Raw genomic sequence first — 18707 nt, 5'->3', positions numbered from 1 at the left:
GAATGATGTAGAGCTCCAAAAAAAATGTATTGTCGAACAATCAAATAACTTCAACTGCCTCTGTCAGCAAAAGTTCTTTCATTAACATTGAAATTGCTTAGAGTATGTCTTGAACGGCTTGGATTTTTAGCACTTGAAGTCACTGAGATATATGCTTGTAATCACAGAACTGCCATCAATTGTGTTTAGCTGATAAGAACTGAAGATTCATTCTTATAACGTAAAAAGAAAGCGGTAAATTTCATTTGATAACATCAATCAGACAGTAGTAGGTAAGCGAGAGCAATTGAACTCGAGTATCATAATTTCAAAGGAACTCGAGTATCAGTGGAAAATTCTGAAATTCTCACTCTCAATTCAAAAAGTGAAGTTGAAAACACAACCGACAAACGCCGAACAAGTTTTTGAACGACTAGTCTGGCTCAATTACATTGCAGCCTGCTTCAGTCTGGGGTAGGGGTGGTTGGCTTAGTGCGGTCATAAGTTGATTACGGGCTTCAAATGACGTAATTACAGGTTATAAACAATTCGACTAATTTCGGAAGAGTTGCTCTCGAACGACAGGCGAGGCAATTTAATTCCGGGCTGTAGCCTAGATAAATTTTTCTTTATGGGTGCAAAAATAGTTAAATACGCCCAGATTCCAGCCATGCACCTCCCGATCCCTCACCAGAAGGACTGCTCACACGGCTATCCGGCTCTTTTTGTTGATTTGCTACAATCGAATTTATTTTAGCATCAAGCTTCACTTCAGAGTGAGAGCAATAGAGATCACTCAAAAATGAAGAATGAAAGCGTGAAAAAGTCACTTGAGAACAAAAAGAACTTTCTAGAAGAAAAGTGCAAAAACGTTCAAGCAGAAATTTGCATCAAAAAAGACTAACACGTTTACAATAATTACTACGAACTTCATTCGAGAGAAATTAATAAACAATGCTAAATTTAAAAATCAAAAACGAACCTCACTTTGATAAATTTTTATTTGACTTTAAGTGATTAACTACCGCAATTTGATTTCAGCTTCTCAAAATTGTGCGCCACTCAATCGCAAGAAAAATTTATTCGGGAAAACCAAAAAATTCCAAGGGAAAATTTGGCATAAAAACAAAATGGAACACATGACAACAATCAACGATCCAAACTTCTTCGGCAGCAATTTAAAACTATTTTCACAGATTAAACTACATCACTCGATGCAATGGTGATAAAATGAACGCAATCTATAATTTGACAAGCGTTTACTACACAAACATTTAATTATGCCTTCTTTAGGCAAAAATTAGCCTTAAAAGATTGACCAAAGTCGAGCATAGCGTCATAAACACCACGAACTGAGCTTAACACTGAGCTTAACACTGAACGTTTCAATGGTATCGGTTCGATAGAAGTTGGTGGTCAAATCTTACCCCGTTGCTTCACTTCAGGTGCTGAAGCAACTGAGTTTGAGTCTTCTTGTTTCAAAGTACTGTAAAGTCGTCAGATAGGGAAAGATACTGTCTTGAAGTTTATCAACCTGTACGTTGTTACGGATTTCAGACAAGTTGCTAAAACTTACCTTAGCCTCTTGTTCGATCCTCAATTCAATCTCACGTATCTCATTCTCAAGGCGCACTTTTTCCTTCTGAGCCATTCGGATGCTTCTCTCCAGGGCGCTCTAAAAATACGCAAATAAGCTTATTTGAGCCTCAAAATATTTTATAGTCACCGAAAATTTCTGGGCTTCATAGAATCGCATATCAATTTGAGATGTTCAGCCATACACACGAAGTAACGTTTGCATAAGAGTCACGTAACCTTGATTTAAACACGCACCTTGCTAGCTTTAAAATGCTGAAAATTCAAGGCATTCCAACTTTTGGCTAGGTACATAGTAATTTCTGGTATTTTAACTGATGACACTGCAGAATTTCGGAATTTTCAAACTTTCACGTGAGTGTTTCAAAAGTAGATTACGTAAATCTGTTCAAGCCACCGAAAACTTTGTCATTATTCGAGAACAGGCCCAAACTTTTAGTCAAAATTGAGATGTGAATTATACACAATCAATTACCGTTGTCTGGACCACGCATTTTGAGAGTTAAAAATGCAGAAAGCTTCTGGGATTTTCAATTCTGGCGTTGCAAACTATGAAACTATGGGCCCAGAACTATAAATTTTAATTTCAATAATCATACTGTTTCGATTTAATTAACTGCTTTTTCTTTTCACGGGAAACAAAATTTTCGTTCTCATTAATTTTTTAAACTAATTAGATATGTACAGCGTAATAAAAAAAATTGGAGTCACCATAACAATTTACATATACAACTACACAGTTGTAAAATGCATGCCATTATGAAGGCATAGGAAAGAAAGAAAACAATACAGAAACGCTAAACACGTTCTAAATGCTCTCCAACAGTCTAGATGCTAGAAACGGTAAATTACGACCTCAAGTTGCTCAAATTTCCTTATACTCAAAACCAGGTGATAGGAGTTAATGGATGCATTCAAACCCCCAGAACCCCCTCGCATTTCATCAACTCAGACAAATAGTATTACCAAAACGTAAAACTTGATTCGAAATAAACACACATGATTGTAAATCTGAATCACTGAAAAATAAACAATCCTCGCAATTGAGCTGTAATATGGAGATAACACTAAGAAAGAGACAAAAACACACTAAGACAGAAACACTCATCGAAAATATACAAAAAAAATGGTTCTCACCCAATCACACCCCTTTGTAAAACATGACAGGGATCTGTTCCTTTTTCCCGCGTCTTTCATACAGCGTATATGAATACAGCGTATACGAATGAATTAAAGCGCACGTATTAATTGATAACATTTTGTAAAGGTATATAACAACTAATAGGTATAAAAACTGTGATTAGAGATGATCTTATACCATCGCGGAACAAAGAACCAGTTCCCATGAGGAAAACATGCACAATTTTGTATTCAAGGGATAACGGCTTCACAAATTACAGAGAAAGTCTAAATCGAAAATACATTAATTCTTACGTCTGTCATGTCTGCGAATGCTTTCGACACATTTCCTAAAGGGAAAAATTAGTTCATAAAACTGCTCCAATTATTAGCTAAATTTTATTCAGACAAGCAGAGCTATTCGACGTTCATTTGTATTACTACTTCACCGGATAACACATCAATTTATATTCTCATCAATACTTTTACGGATCAAATAGAAACCATTAATCTAGTCTAGTGGATGCGTTTACATCGTCCACCGTTTTGAAGTTCCAATAGAGAAAAGCAGGGCTTAATAGGCGACTGATAGCTTTGAACCATCGTTGGATCGGTCAATTAAAAGCCTCAATTATAAAAATTTGCTGAAAGTGGCAAACATAGCCGCAGATTGCCGTAATAGCCAAGAAAAAGACTTGCGTGCCGTAGAAAGCAGATAGAAACAGACAAAACTGAGTTGATGAAATTACTGACCCTGCTTGAAAAACAACGAAAGTGCAAGCGACAAACTGTTTTCACTTGTTCTATTTTAATTTCATTCCGCACAAGCCTTTTTGTCGGGGACCTGTAATACAGATACGAGTTTCTTAGACCTAAACTAATTTAAATTAAACTAAGTTTTGAAGTGCAAAAGCCATTTTGAGTGAGGAAAGTCACGTTCGATCAAAATTAAATAATTCAAATTACCTTAAAACTCTTTTCAGAGAGAGAAAAATGCAGTCACGTGCGCCACTTAAAAGACCTTCATTAACCGTGACCTACGTCAACATAAGAATCATTGTTAATTTGTCTGATACATGGGTTTTCAATAAAACTAAGTCTTGTCAAAACAAAATTTGCATAGCAACCAAATTTCAGGCTGGGCTAAATCTGGTTGAACAAAAGACACAAGTGGAAAAAATACGCATTAAAACAGTTTCAATACCCTTTAAAGCAAAATAATCAAAAGTTTTTTTTTAAAAAAAAAGAAACAAAAAACTGAACAATTTTGTGCTATACACATCAGTAAGTGACGTTTTCACCTAGAATTTAGGCTTTCCCAGTAACTTCAGCACACTAAGCGATTGTTAATACAAGAAGCTAAAATCTACAGAAGTCAAATAAGGAGGTACTCATTCAGCGTAATTTCCACTGGAATTTACCTGTTTATCCCATTTTGAAAATGAAGTCATCAAAAAATGTGTGAACACATCATACAAAAAGAAAAAGACAGCACCAATACAACCCAAAATCTTTGATCGTACAAACCCCCAAGGTCAACGCAAAATTTTAACGCACAGCCTACAGGATCGCCATTTTAAAAACAGTCTTTCATTTCATCGAAACAGAATAATCAAACATAACCGACTAACGTCGGGCGAATTGCTCTCAAACGATCAGCGAGTGGTTGGGTTCGTCAACAGCTAGCCACAGTTTAGTGACCTCAGGGCGCCACCTCTTTATCACGTTTCTGAATACGAAGGTCAAATGAGTCAGACGAAAAATCGGCCGAGAGAAAAATTGCATAAGACAGATAGGATTAATATATTTGCTACAAACTGCTTTTGAGAGCAATTACCAATGGTTTTAAAAGTGCCTGTTAGATCAATTATGATAAAAAAAAACATTTCAACCATAACTCATAGATAATGAGGATCAGAGATGGTGACATCACGCCACATAACAGCAGCTGAAGTGCCGAATCAACAAACAGAGAGAGAGAGAGAGATAAAACGTGAACGAGAAAGAGAAGGCAAGGAACCCTAACCGAAAGAGAGAGGAGCAGGAACATATTCCATGATTGGATTCGACACTGCAACTTCTAGTTATCTAACCTTGTTAATAAATAAATCACATAGAAAACAGTAAAAGGCAAAATTGAAAAAGTTTTCAGTTTCGCAATTAAAAAAATCAAAACCATTTTTTATCTCGAAAGTTCTGTCAAGTAACCCATCTCCGAGACATGAAAAGTTTCGTTGGCCAGTAATGGTCGTTAAACTCAGAAAAGGAAAAAATAGAAAATTTGAAAATTGCTAATTTTAACAAAATCTTGCCAAAATTCAAGACATTAATATCTTAAGAACCATTTCATTGTCCCAAGAGACTACCCAGTATCCCTGTTTCAAGCCTGAAATAGATTCACTGGCTCAAAGATCCATACGCTTGGAAAAAAAATGAAAAATTTAAATTTTATCCAAACACTACTATCTGGAGTAAAAAAATTGTTGATCACAATCCCATTAACTACAAAAAATATGCAGCAGCTTATTATCACACCTTGGAGGAGGTCCCAGGGCCTCTGTTGCCGGAAAAAAATCAAAAACATGAAAAGGTTGCAAATATTTTGAAAAATTGCTTAAATTCGTGAAAATAAAATCTTGAAGAACATTCCATTACATCTATAAACCATGCAGTAACATATTATCAAACCCTAGAGGAAGATCCTTGGTTCTTGACGCTAGAGAAACCTAAAAAATGACAAAAAATTTCAAGAAACTTTAATGAAATTGCAAGTTTCACTGAAAAAATTACTAAAACTTGTGATATTAAAGTTGAAAATTAATCCATGACCAACAAAAATTTTCCAGTAACTTATTATCAACCCTAAGGGAGGTTTTTTGGTCCCTTGAGGCTCAAAAAATCTGAACAATGACTAAATGTTTAAAATTGGAAAAATGGCGAAAAAAATATCAAAAATATGCTAAAATTCGTGATGTTAAAATCTTGCAAGACGGTCCATTTAATCAAAAAATTATTCAGTAACCCAACAAATCCTAGAGGAGGTTCCTTGGCTCCTTAGGCCAAAAAAATCTAAAAAAACGACAATAACTTGAAAAAAAAGCAAGTTTTATCAAAAAATTGCTAAAAGTTGTACCATTGAAAAATTGAAAATATTCAAGGACCATTAAAAATTTGTCAATTTATTATCAAACCCCATAGGATTTTTTCTGGCCCGTGGGTCTGGAAAAACCTGAATAAGGAAATAAAAAGTCAAAAATTTGAAAACATTGCACGTTTTGTCAAAAATATTGCTAAAAGTCGTGATGTTAAGAAATTGAAACCATTTCATTCCCACTAGAAACAAAGCAGTAACATATTATCAGTAACCCTAGAGGAGGTTTCTTGACACCTGGGGCTGATAAAAAACGAAAATGTCAAAATTTTCAAAAAGCTTGAAAAAAATGCAAAACAGTATAAATTTGCGTTTTTAGCAAGCGGTTGTTCGTCAGTAGCTAGCCACGTGGGGGGAGGGGGGGGCTAGCTATTTGTTCGTAAATAACTAGTAACAAAATATTTACTAGTTATTTAGTGAATAAAGCATAACATAGTCAGGCACTAAAACCTCGAGGCATCTCCACTTATGTCAATTAGTTTGCCATTAAGTCTTAGCAACGCGCGTGAAAAACATGATCAAAAACAAATGTTTTTAAACCGCATTTGTCTAAATTTTGTACCCACTTAGTTGCTCACCTAAGTCTAATATTGCTTGCCGTATTTAGTCGACCTCTCGCACTTGCAAAATCTTGCTTCTGACTTTCGCAAGCGTTAACATGAAGCACCTAAACTTTTACCCTTTGATTTTCTGACCACGTTATAATATAATCCTAGTCCTCGTGCATTGTACCCAACGCCACTGCAATTTATGTTGCACTCAACGCTACTAACATTTATGAGAAAATGTGAAAAACGACTGCATCACCGTAAAAAAAAAGTATCGTCAACTGGTGGGTAGATTTTCGTATTCTCAACGAAATACCTTCCGGAGACCTCTTCACTGAATTCGAAAGCCGCCATAAACCTCCTTGATCCTCATTGGAATTGTAAAAGGCAGTGTGTAGACTTGGGGTGCAATTGCTGTGACACATCTTGGAAAAAGTTATAAAGAACAGACCTCTGTTAAAATTCGATACTTGAGATAAAAATCAAAACCTCTAAACCTCAAAATTAGAGCACTTTTGTTTTAGAGTACACGATTTTGACAGTTTAGGTGCGTAAATGCTATTGAACATTTTTTTCAACTGAGGTAAATAAAAAAAAAATCACATATTGACCTAAAGGCCGACGTGACAAAGACCCTCCCCACGTAACGCACACACATTCAACTACAAAGTAAAAACCTGACTGTCAACATCTGTAGAAGAACAACTTCTGATAGTCTTTTTCTTAGTACAAACTGTTGAATAAGTATTTCAAACAATTAACAAGAAAATAAGAGCTACATTTGAGGTGTATTTGCTGTGACACATGTTGCAAAAAATTATAAAAGAACGATCTCTTAAAATTAACAGCTCGAGATGAAAAATAAAACCTCTTACCCACAAAATTAGAGCACTCTCGATTTAGAGGACATGTTTTTGATAGTTTATGTGCACTTTATAATTCTTCGATTAATAAATGCTATTAAAATTTTATGCTCATTAAGTGGATGCAGAGGACCTTTTTCGAGTAAGGTGAGTCGAAAAAGTATCACACGATTGAGCTAAAGGCTGACATAACAAAAACTCTCAAATGACGTCGCGCACACAAAATCAACAGCAAACATAAACCGACAAATGTCGGAAGAATTGCTCTTGAACGACAGGCGAGGCAATTTAATTCAGGGGCTGTAGCCTAGATCAAATTATGGGTGCAAAAAAATTTTTCCTCCGCCGGGATTCGAACCACTGCCCTCCCGATCCACAGCCACAACTACTAACCACTGCGCTACAGAGCACATACCTCACTTGTTCTGCAACCGAATTTATATTAGCTTTACTTCAGAGCAATAGAGATCACTCAAAAATGAAGAACGGAAGCGTGAAAAAGTCACTTGAGAAGTCAAAGAATGTTCTAGAAGAAAAGCGCAAAACTGTCAAGCGAAAAATTTGCATAAAAAAAGACACACACGTTTACTATAATTGCTATGAACTGCGTTCAAGAGCAATTAAAAATTTAAAAAAGTAAAAACCTGACGGTCAATCTCCGTAGAAAACTTCTAATAGTCTTCGTATAAGTACAAACTGTTGAATAAATCTTTCAAACCATTACAAGAAATTAAGTAAACGCTTACAAAACAAAAACTTCGACGCTAAACACCAAATTCGACGCCAAAAACCGACGCTGAAGACATAGCTTTTTCGAATAACATCACTCTTTGAAAAAAAAGCCGCATAAAAATCTTTAAAATAGGTAAGTAAAACATCCACTCTTTAGACAAAGAACTCCTCATTAGCAAACACAAAAATTTCATAGGTAGAGTCAAGGGATAAAGTAACAAAATGAACAACGAATGGTTTCGAACATTAGCTACAAAAAGCATAGAAAACTGAAGTAAATTACAGCAACGTTTACATCGTGTCAGAGTCAGTAACACTATATCCGTTTGAAACTTAACCGAGATAACAATGTCTTACAAGAGAACTAAGCACATCTTTCACTAAAAATCTAAATCAGCGGACCACGAAAAACTACGAATACGGCCAAAACTAAAAAAACTACCGATATATTTAAATCATGACTCGTGTCAAAGTCGTCAGAGATTAGATGTGAATATAAACACAAAAAACTTCAAATTCGCCCCATTGAAGGACCGGTAAGATCTGCCACTGATCAGACTAAGTGACAGGCAACCAAAAGAACTACAAAAACGCTAAACAAAAAATTATTTTTTAAAAAAAACAAGTTTTGACAAAGTAGTTGAAACCTTTAGATTCTTCTGGAAACTATTTGAGAGCTCCGGTGGCGCCTCATTAGAGAGCCAAGAAGCCAGCTATTAACCACACTAAGTCAGAAAAAAAAACCAAGCTAACAACAGAACGCGCAAGACTCCAAACTCTGAAATTTGTTTGAAAAGATTTAGAGTTAAATACGTAACAATGTTGGATATAAAATGAACCCCTTCAATTATGGCTCATTAGGGAGCCACTGAGACCTGTCATTATTGACACCAAGTAACAGGACAGAAAAGACTACAAAATGAGGGTTAGACTCAAATTAGTGATATTTTTGATATCAACAAACTATTAAATAGCTTCTATTATTCCACAATATTGAGCTAATGAGATCAGTAAATAATGGGACTAAGAATCAGGACATTTAAAAGAACTAAAAAACGCAGAAAACTTAAAACCACTATTTAACTCAAACGGTGTCTACATATATAAACCATTAATTGCTCTTCAACACAATTAAATACTAACAAACTATAAACCATTAATTGCCCTTCAATACTAACAAACTAATAAATAACTTCTATTATTCCACAATTGAGCTAATGAGATCAGTCAATAATGGGACTAAGAATCAGGACATTTAAAAAAACTAAAAAAAACCGCAGGAAACTAAAAAAAAACACTATTTAACTCAAACGGTGTCTACGTATATAAACCATTAATTGCCCTTCAATACTAACAAGTTAATAAATAACTTCTATTATTCCATAATTGAGCTAATGAGATCAGCCAATAATGGCACTAAGAATCAGGACATTTAAAAGAACTAAAAAACTAAAAAAAACTAACTCAAACGGTGTCTACGTATATAAACCATTAATTGCCCTTCAATACTAACAAGTTAATAAATAACTTCTATTATTCCATAATTGAGCTAATGAGATCAGCCAATAATGGCACTAAGAATCGGGACATTTAAAAGAACTAAAAAAACGCAGCAAACTAAAAAACACTATTTAACTCAAACGGTGTCTACGTATAGAAACCATGAATTGCCCTTCAATAAATTCATGAAAAAATGTACATTATTAGAACACACTCATGACTTAAGGAAACCCTTGGTGAAGAAACTCAAGATAATAACAGCAAAATTATAAGTTAAATTGCCCCACGAGAAAAAAATCCTTTCAAACACCGAAAATTTGTTCAAACACCAATCTATCTCCACTTTGACAGCAGTTGAAAACTTCATATCTTAAATAAACTACTACTAGCTTTATCGCTCCTGTCACTACTGCAGCCTGACTAAAATCACTACTCTAATTTTACTTCTCATTGACAACAAAGAGTCGGAAAAAGAACATATTTTAAAAAACAGCGCACCAAGACAATTAAAATTCTTTGAATTGTAAAATGAAAAAATTCCAATGAGATCAGTAATAGCTTTGCTATCGCTTTGCATCCATTAATAATTAGATAATGAATTGAGTTTGAATTGCAGGATCTTATCCGCTTGTCCCCCCCCCCCCCCCCCCCCCCAGCTCAGTGGGTGCATATTATTTGCACCCCCCAGACGCACGTGCCATAAATTTACATAATGATTTACTATGTAATGGCACGTGCTCTCCAACTGCAGGTACTTCTCTTGGCGAATTTGTTTTTAAACCAGCAAAGCCACTTTTATTTCCTTCTATCATATCGAAGCTTATATCGACGTTTCCATCCGAACACACTTAATTACTAACGAAGCACAAATCTTATCTACAGTGACTATGGTTAACAATTGATCCCTTGACCCTAAGCTGAGACTCGCCATGACTTCACCAATACCTTCGGATAGCTCGCTCTACGATAACGTGGGTTCATAGATAAACAACGTGAAAATCCTAGATTTCATAGCTATGATAATTTTATTTTCGCCATATTTTTTGAAATTTTCACCTACCATCTTTTAGAAGCAGTTTTGTATCTTCAATCTGATTGGCCAGAATAACCACTTGTCGTTCCAGCATTTGATTGAGTTCGTTCTGATTACTGTATCTCGTTTTCCACTCACTTCCTGAAACACACCGAGATAGATATTAGAATTTAATAGCATTGAAGTTAGGTTCCTAGTGACTCACATACTTGACGGTTATCTCTAGACAATTTTATTCGCAACTTTTACCCGCATGAAACAGTATGTAAGCAATCTCCACAATTTTCAGAATCCGATGTTGATCTGATCATGATGGGATTATGAGGTCTAATGAGTTCTTCAGAATCACTAAGGAAAATTGAACCTTCATTGTCAATGTCTTCCAGGCGTTTCTCCAACTCATCGATAGTTGAGGCCAATTCTCTGGTCGATGAATGAAGAAGGGCTCTGAAAAATAGACAAACATTGAAGGATCTTTTAATCAATCCCAATTTCTTGCGGTTGATATATTAGTAGTAGTATTAGTAATAACTTGAATTCAATAAAGGTCAACAATAACAGAACGGTGCTAACATCATTCGAGGTCAAACAAAAAGAGCAAAATCAAAGCAACTGATCGTAAAGACGAAAATTCAAAGTGCACTGTGTGCTGTTGGAATGAAAAATGAGCACCACGTCTGCTAATGAAATGAATAAATTACCAGTCAGTTTCTGGAGGTCAAAGTTTGGTATGAAACAGTATACATGTAAGTTCACGTTAGGTTTCAAATTAGGTTTATATGTACAGATTTATGGGTTGACTTCGGCATTAAATGCACAGGGTGAAGACTCCTCCTTGTAAGAGCGTTGTCCTCTGTGGCCTCTTATACAACGGATTGTGCTTCTAAGTAGGGCAAAGCTCAGGGATGTTCTGATGAAATTTATGACGTTAGGATACGTGTCTTTCGTCTTTTCAGCAATTCTTGATGCATGTCGTTTTATAACTATTGTGGAGCCGGGGCCGCTTCCTCCTGTGGTCGAGAAGATCAGAGGGATGAAAGAGCTATGCTCAACTTCAACAATTCTGTCCAGGTATTTGGTTTTCTTCGTCGTTTCGTGGAACTTGTAGCTCTCTTTGATTCCAATACGTCTGTTTGTTGGAGCAAACGGGTTGAAGACTTTAACATCATAGTATGATTTCTCAAAGCGAGAACCCCATAGGCCTTTAGCTGAGATATCTAATCGTGCTTCCTCGTCCTTGCAGGTTGCGGGTTTTAGGCTCTCATTGCTGAGAGGCTGCAGGTGAGGTTCAATTTCGATATCGTAACAAGTTTTTCGCATAAGCTCGGCGAAGAGATCTCTTACTTCATTATGCCTGGTTATTGGATATCCTCCCTTAGGGCAGTGAAGGGCATGGGATACAAGAAACTTCGAGCCACACGCACACTTCTCGGGAATATTTTTGAATTGCCAGCCGTATCGAATGCATAGGGCGTCTCTGAACTCGGTTTTGGTTAACCAAAGGTCATGTCGTTCTATTGGCAGTGCATTCAACCATGTAGACGCGCCTTTCTCACTGGCTAGTTGTACTGAATATTTGAGATCTTCGGTCATGTTTGCAAGAATTTCTTCTGACTTCTGTTTGTTTTGGGTTTGTTTTTGTCTTCGTATGTCTGTTTTGATTCTCTCTTGATGTAGTGTCGCTGTTGTTACGTCAAAATGATCTAGTGGGCTGCTGAGAAGTTTCGATTGGTCATACGCGGGGACTAAATCGTCAGGAGCTCTGATTGCCATCCCGCCATTCTTTACAGGTAGACTTAGCAGGGATCTCATACCATCATCGGGGGAGTCCTGGTCGGTCATATTCGGTATTAGGCTTCTACGTATGATGTTCTCTGAGTCAGCTAGGATGGTATCAGCTTTTGGGGTTGTACGTAGCAAGAATGTCAATTTACTTTGAGCGCCTCGGGAAAAACAGTGATAGGCTGCTTGCGGTGACGATTTGGCAAACTCGCTTAGGTTCTTCAGAAGTTTTTGTTGTGTTTCTGATTGCTCTTGAACAAACTTCTGGCAGGCTGCTTCAGACCCTATTACAGAGCCGAGAACTCGTGCACCGTCGACGATTTGTACGTTTGTGTTATTGAAAATATGTTTCGCTTTTTCAATGGTGTGAGGCTTGACAATTAGCTGGCATTTGGGGGCGTTGACAAAGTATCCAAATCCTTCACCAATTTTGTTCAGCTGCTTGAAGAACAACAGGAGTTTTTCAATTGTTCCCGCTGCAGTGCCATCGTCAGCGTACCATTTTTGCGAAACTGATTCCATGTTCATTCTGTCTATCAGCGGCCTTGACGCAATGCCATACATTAGCATTGCCAAGGGATCCCCTTGTGTACATCCTTCCTGGGAAAGAAGGGTCTGCTTGTCGACGTACAGATTGCTGGGGGTTTGGTAGGAGTTGTTTAGGGCGCAGTAGATAGAAGGGCAGATTCTCCTTATGTTTTCAAGCGCTGTTGCTCTGTTCAGGTTGTTGAAGGCATTCGTTGCATCTATAAGTAGCAGAGCTTCACAGGAGTCTTTCTCAAATTCGGTTCGCAGGGAGTGAATAGAGTACTCGATTCCCGCGGTCTGACCCATGCAAAGCTGATCGTTTCCGCCTATTGAGCGTAGTTCTGCATCCACACTTTTGGCGATGCATCTTCCGACTATCCTCCGAAGTACTTCACCAATTCCTATCGGTCTAACTCCAGGGTTTTTGTCCAGAGGAATAAGTCGGCAGCTGTTGTATGGCATCAGGGTTTCTGATTCGAGTTTTTGAGTCGCGATTCGTTTGGCAATAGCTGCGACTGTGTTCTTAAGGTTGTCAGAGTTCTTTTCGAAACAGGTCAAAATCCTTCTCCATTGCGCTGAGTCTAAGCCGGACGGACCATGTGCTCCGTTAGTGCGCAGGACAGCTTTTTCAACCAATGCTGCATCGATTCTTTCGAAGACTGCTGGGTGGTAAGCAAGGGGTTGTTGTCCTGAAACAAGACACTGTTCGTTCAACGAGGATGCAGGTGGGTGCTTCGAAAGAAGAATACTCAAAACATCGCTGTCTCCAATCTTGTGTTTCAACGGAAGGACTCCTCCTTTTTCGCCGGCCAGCACTCGCATCGCGCCTGAGACTTTTCCTTCTTTCATCATTTCATTGAAACGTTTGATTGGTTTGGGCTCACTTACTTTTTGTTTGGCTGCTGGCTTTCGTTTTTGCAATGCTCCTGCCTCATGGAAAAGTTCCGCCAGTTTTCCACTAAACCAAAGGTCGAGACGTCGGCTTAGCGTTTTATTGGCAGAGTTGTCGTCGGCCTTCTTGGTCCGGCAGAGCAGTAGGTGGGGCATGATCATGGCAGCGAGCAATGAGAAGGGGGCATTTGCTGATTGGTCTGCAAGAGGTTTAAGGGCGTCGTTTAGTGCGTTGGTAAAAGAGTTGCCTGCTTTGCATTTGTTGATTCTCATGAAGCTTGGCTTCCAGTGAACGATTTCTTGGTAGATAGGAAGCAGGTCTTCTGGTTTTTCTAGCGCTGCCCAAAAACTTTGTTCTGGTGTTTGTTGGCTTTGGGGGTTCACTGGGTTTTGAAAATTTGGGCGTACGTCTCCCGATCCACTCCACGTTTTTGGCTGTTTTCGAGACGTCTGCACATTTGATGTGGGCATATTCCTTGCATTTTTGACAGGGGACACTGTAGGAATTGTGGTGAATATTCTTTTTGCATATGATACAGTCCCATTTCATGATATGAAACTATTTTATAAGTTTATCACAACAATTAGGCTAAGTATTAGGCGTAGTAGTAGGCGTAGTAGTATTAGTAGATCAGGATTCTGGGAAACGAAACGCATGTTTCCGGGCAGGTGTTTTCAGCGCTGTTGTTCTAGTTTTGTTCAGTGGGTTACGATTACCGCATTTGTCCTCCACGTGCATTTGTTTTGTGCAGATGTTGAGCAAAAACGGAGCAAAAAATCTTGTACATTTTTGTTGTCGTTTTTATTAAATGTTTTTCCGTATGTCGTCCGTTTTCTACGGAAATTGAATAACGTTATCGTTCCACTGATCTCTAGTGCCCCCCGTACGTTATACATCCCGGGAGGTGGCACGCGCATCTGGGAGGTCCAAAAATTTTTTGACAACTTTACCAGCCTGTTTTTAACCACAAAAATGCAGGCTCTCTTGCGCAGTGCAAAACCAATTTTGGTGTACATACGGCTCCGTTTTGATCATTTATTTTCAAAATATTTTCCTTTAAACCATTTATGAAACAGATTTAACCACAGCCAATGAATGCAAAAACGGTAAATGTTCATTTGAATTCAACTTAAATCTTTAGTATCTATAATCAAAATAACGCAATTGACTACTGTCTGTAGGTTTTAGCCTCGATATGGTGGGGAAGTTTATTAACAGAAAGGAAAATGGGAACTAACGTACTTTATTTGAAGTTCTTCGTAGATTTCGCAATCCAGACGATCCAGTTCTTCAAGTGCCTCTAAGTTAAGTACATGAAAATCGGCGACAGTTCGAACCGATATTGCACCGTCCTTCACATTTGCTGCATAGTTGCCACCGGATGGGTTCCAAGTGAAAACTACCATAATTGAGCACTCAATTAGTATCTAAAAAACAAAACCCTAAAAAGACATAAATTTCTTCAACTTTGTAGTAGTAGCACAAGCGGGCTATCACTCACGGGGTTCCAATCCCAATGTCTATCAGTCTATTTCAGTTTATCTTTTTCCAGTTGTTACATGTTCCACATTTGCACACTATTCGCCAGGTGCACTTGTTCAGTTGATAGAAACTTTTTGTGAAGTATTCCCAGATGTTGGTAATTGTTTGCTTGTTGAGAGTTTCTGTATACGAGGGAGACAATGCTATAAAGGTGCATTGTTCGATGGATGTCGGATTCAAACTACTGTCTTGCTAACGGATAATATAATTTTTTTATTTGTCATGACCGAAATAGCTCAGATTTTTTAGACTGAATTAAGAAAAATAAAAAGGGGTTTGCTCTTCAGCCGCGCAGGACAAGACACAATAGCTCTTTTAGAGCTGTGTCATGAGAATAAAATTTCTATATGAACTTAGACATCACTGCATCCTATAAAATTTTAAAGACAAGTCACTATAACTCTTTAGAGCTGCGTCATGAGAATTGAATATCTATATAAGCGAATTTGTTATGAATCCAGTCTCCCCTCCCCACACTGGCTCTGCATGAACTATCAATGTCAGTCGGCCGTTTGGAACCACGTCACCCTCTGAGGCATATGATAGCGCTGTGCAGGACAGCAAAACTTATGCTCATGTTAGATGTTCTCATGTTCGGGAGAGCATGATTTGATAGTTGAGATGTTTGAAAGCATGGTTTGATAGTTTTGTTGATGTCAGATACTGACTGGGTTGTCAATAGCAGCCAAACTCCTGTCAAGAATAGGGCCGATCATCATGTTGCTCGTGAACACGAGCAATGAATTCAACGAATAAGGCTGCTAGTTTTACCACAAAGTTATGCATAGAGAGAGAGTTTAGGCTTCTGTGGGTCTTTCCACATGGGTTTGCACCCTTCATATAACGACTGAGCTGAGCTTCTGCACCGGGTTACAATGTCCACAGCTGCAGTTGAAAGCCCAGGAACATAAGTTGACTTCCGAATAACTTTTGAAGAAGTAGTTCCAGTATATTTTTGTTAAATATTTCTTATCAATTTGATCGAGATCGACGTTCCCTACTTTTCGTATTATATTTAGTAAATAACTGGTTCTTTTCCAGAAGTTTTCATCAGCCTTCCTTGTTCTTGTTTTATTAATTGTTATTAGCTCGTTTTGACGTGTGCTTAACAACCCTTCATTATTGTTTGTTTTAATGGGTATTTTTGTATTGTAAGATCCTTTAAGCAGTGAGATGAGCATTAATAGATCACGCAATTCAAAGTAATATGGCAAAGGCAGCAACTTCAGTGTGGTCAGTCTTTGCTTGTAACTAATTTCCCAGTTACTGATTATCCACGACGTTGCTTTTCTTTGAATGCGCTCGATGTCTTTGCTTTCGGTCTTATTCGCGAACCATGCTTGTGAGGCATAACTTATGACTGGTATAACGTAGCCGACATATGCATTGAGTTTTGTTGTTTGCGATGCAAGGTTTGATATGTTTCGTTTTAGGAAATAAAACGCTTTCCAGGCTTTGCTACAACGTTTCTTTATATTCGCTTTCCATGATAACTTAGTAGCCATAATTATACCTAGATCTTTTTGCTCGCTTTTATTTGAGAGAGTTTTAGAGTTAAGTATAAAGGAGTGCCAGTTTTTTCGTTTACTTTGATCGGCAGGATGTGACATTTGCTTTCATTGGGTTGCATTTTGTTGTTATGGCACCATTTTTCGATTTTTTCCAGGTCACTTTGTATATTTGCTGGATTTGTTGATGCAAGCAGAGCATTTTGATGTTTGTTGTGGAAGATCGTTTATATATATTATGAAAAGTAGGGGACCTAGGAGAGATCCTTGGGGGACACCACTGGTTACTGGTACAGTTTCAGATTCCAAGTCATTTACTTTCAGGTATTGTTTTCTATTTGATGGGTAACTGGCTACAATCTTTAAGAATTTTCCCCCTACACCAAGGTTCTCCACTTTGTTAATCAGATCGTGAGGAACTGTATCGAACGCTTTTTTGAAGTCAAGGTAAAGTAAAAAAATTTCGTTGTCTTTTTCGTCGAATTCATTATACAACAGGTCTAGGAAAAGCAACATATGGGTTACTACTGATCTATGCCTTCTAAATCCGTGTTGTGATTCTTCTAGCTTTGTCTTGACAATTTCATATAGTTCGTCGAAAATTAGTTTTTCTAATACCTTTGAGACGCTACATAAGAGACTAATAGGGCGGTATTGTTCAATCATTGCCCGATTCTCATCCTTAAATATTGGTACAACTTCACTGATTTTCCAGTAGGATGGAAAAAAGCCTTTGTTCAAGGCAGTTTTGAAAATCAGAAAAAGGGATTTAGACAAGGCTGGCAGATTTTTTAGAACCGTGTTTCCTATCCTGTCTGGGCCACAGGCTTTGTTTGTTTGAAGTTCTGACAGGATTTCTTTGATCTTGCTCTCGTCTATTTCAATTTTATTGTGCTGATGTTTATCGAAGGAGTTTCTCTTGATTTGATTGGTTTTAAGGAAAACTTTAGAAAAGAATTCACTGAAAAACGCACACTTTTTCTTATCTTCATTAGTTTGTGCATCCTTGTACTTCATTGTTTCCGGGTATCTACTACTTTTAGGACTTGACTTGAGATATTTTTGAAGATCCGAAAAACGTCTACCTTGAAAAACTTTATTTTCAAATTCTGCTTGGTCCTCATTCAAGGAATTTCTTAATCGTTTTTCCATTTTCTTCAGTTTTATTAATCTCGCCAAGGTGGATTTCTTTGATGTTTTTCGTTTTAAGGTTGATATTATTTTAATAAGGTGGGACGAATCTTTGCTTACCCAAGGAGCTAAGTTTGATCTGTGGGTTGTTGTTTTTGGGTTATTTTCGCTAAGAACTTTGCCTAGCCATTTGTACCATTGAATTACTAATTGATCTACGCTGCTGTAGCAGTAGGGATTAAATGGGTTTTTCTCTATGTATGTGTTCAGGTCTTTCCAGTCAACTTTGTTAAATGCGTATTTTTTATGTTTCGTGTCAATCGTTGTCGTTTTCTCAATTTTTAGGGTAGTTATAAAAGCGTCGTGGTCAGATTTAAAACTCTTATTGAATTCATTGTTCCTGGTCTTCGTAATGACAATGTTTGGGTTATTGGTTTGTAACACATCTAGCTGGTTTTGTGTTTTCTAATTTAGGACTTCCTGTGATAATTTTTCAAGAATTTGGATTTCATATTCATTTTGGGAGTTTAAGGTTTTCCAACAAGTGTGTTCGAAATTTATGTCTCCTGTTACGATTATTGATTCACAATTTTCTTCTTCAGCAAACATTTTCAGGTCTTTTATGAGGTTTATCATTTTTTCGACAGGCCATCTGTAATTAATTTGCTTAGGGGGGTTGTAAATGCAGCAAATTATCATAGGGACATCTTTTGGGGTAACTTTGATAGCAACGTACTCGTCAAGATTATTATTACCCAGGATCACCCTTTCATGCGGTAAGTTCTTGACAGCTATGAGAACCC

The 18707-nt window shown here is 37.4% G+C and overlaps 1 protein-coding gene across 1 annotated transcript in view; it reads right to left on the bottom strand.

Moving 5' to 3' along the window:
• LOC142351055 (coiled-coil domain-containing protein 169-like) overlaps positions 1 to 15579 on the bottom strand; it is a 31152-nt gene extending 15573 nt beyond the window's left edge. The window contains exons 1-6 of the mRNA XM_075403126.1: positions 15225 to 15579; positions 14966 to 15150; positions 10886 to 10968; positions 10549 to 10662; positions 3010 to 3044; positions 1556 to 1654 (exon numbers count right to left, since the gene is read on the bottom strand). Coding sequence (XP_075259241.1) covers positions 1556 to 1654; positions 3010 to 3044; positions 10549 to 10662; positions 10886 to 10968; positions 14966 to 15129 — 495 coding nt within the window. The 5' untranslated portion in view covers positions 15130 to 15150; positions 15225 to 15579. The remainder of the gene's footprint in view (positions 1 to 1555; positions 1655 to 3009; positions 3045 to 10548; positions 10663 to 10885; positions 10969 to 14965; positions 15151 to 15224) is intronic.
• Between the last annotated feature and the right edge of the window lie 3128 nt (positions 15580 to 18707).

This window comes from Convolutriloba macropyga, chromosome 12 (genome assembly GCF_964194025.1).
Source record: "Convolutriloba macropyga chromosome 12, txConMacr16.3, whole genome shotgun sequence".
NCBI lineage: Eukaryota > Metazoa > Xenacoelomorpha > Acoela > Convolutidae > Convolutriloba > Convolutriloba macropyga.
This window is presented reverse-complemented; position numbering and strand designations above follow the sequence as displayed.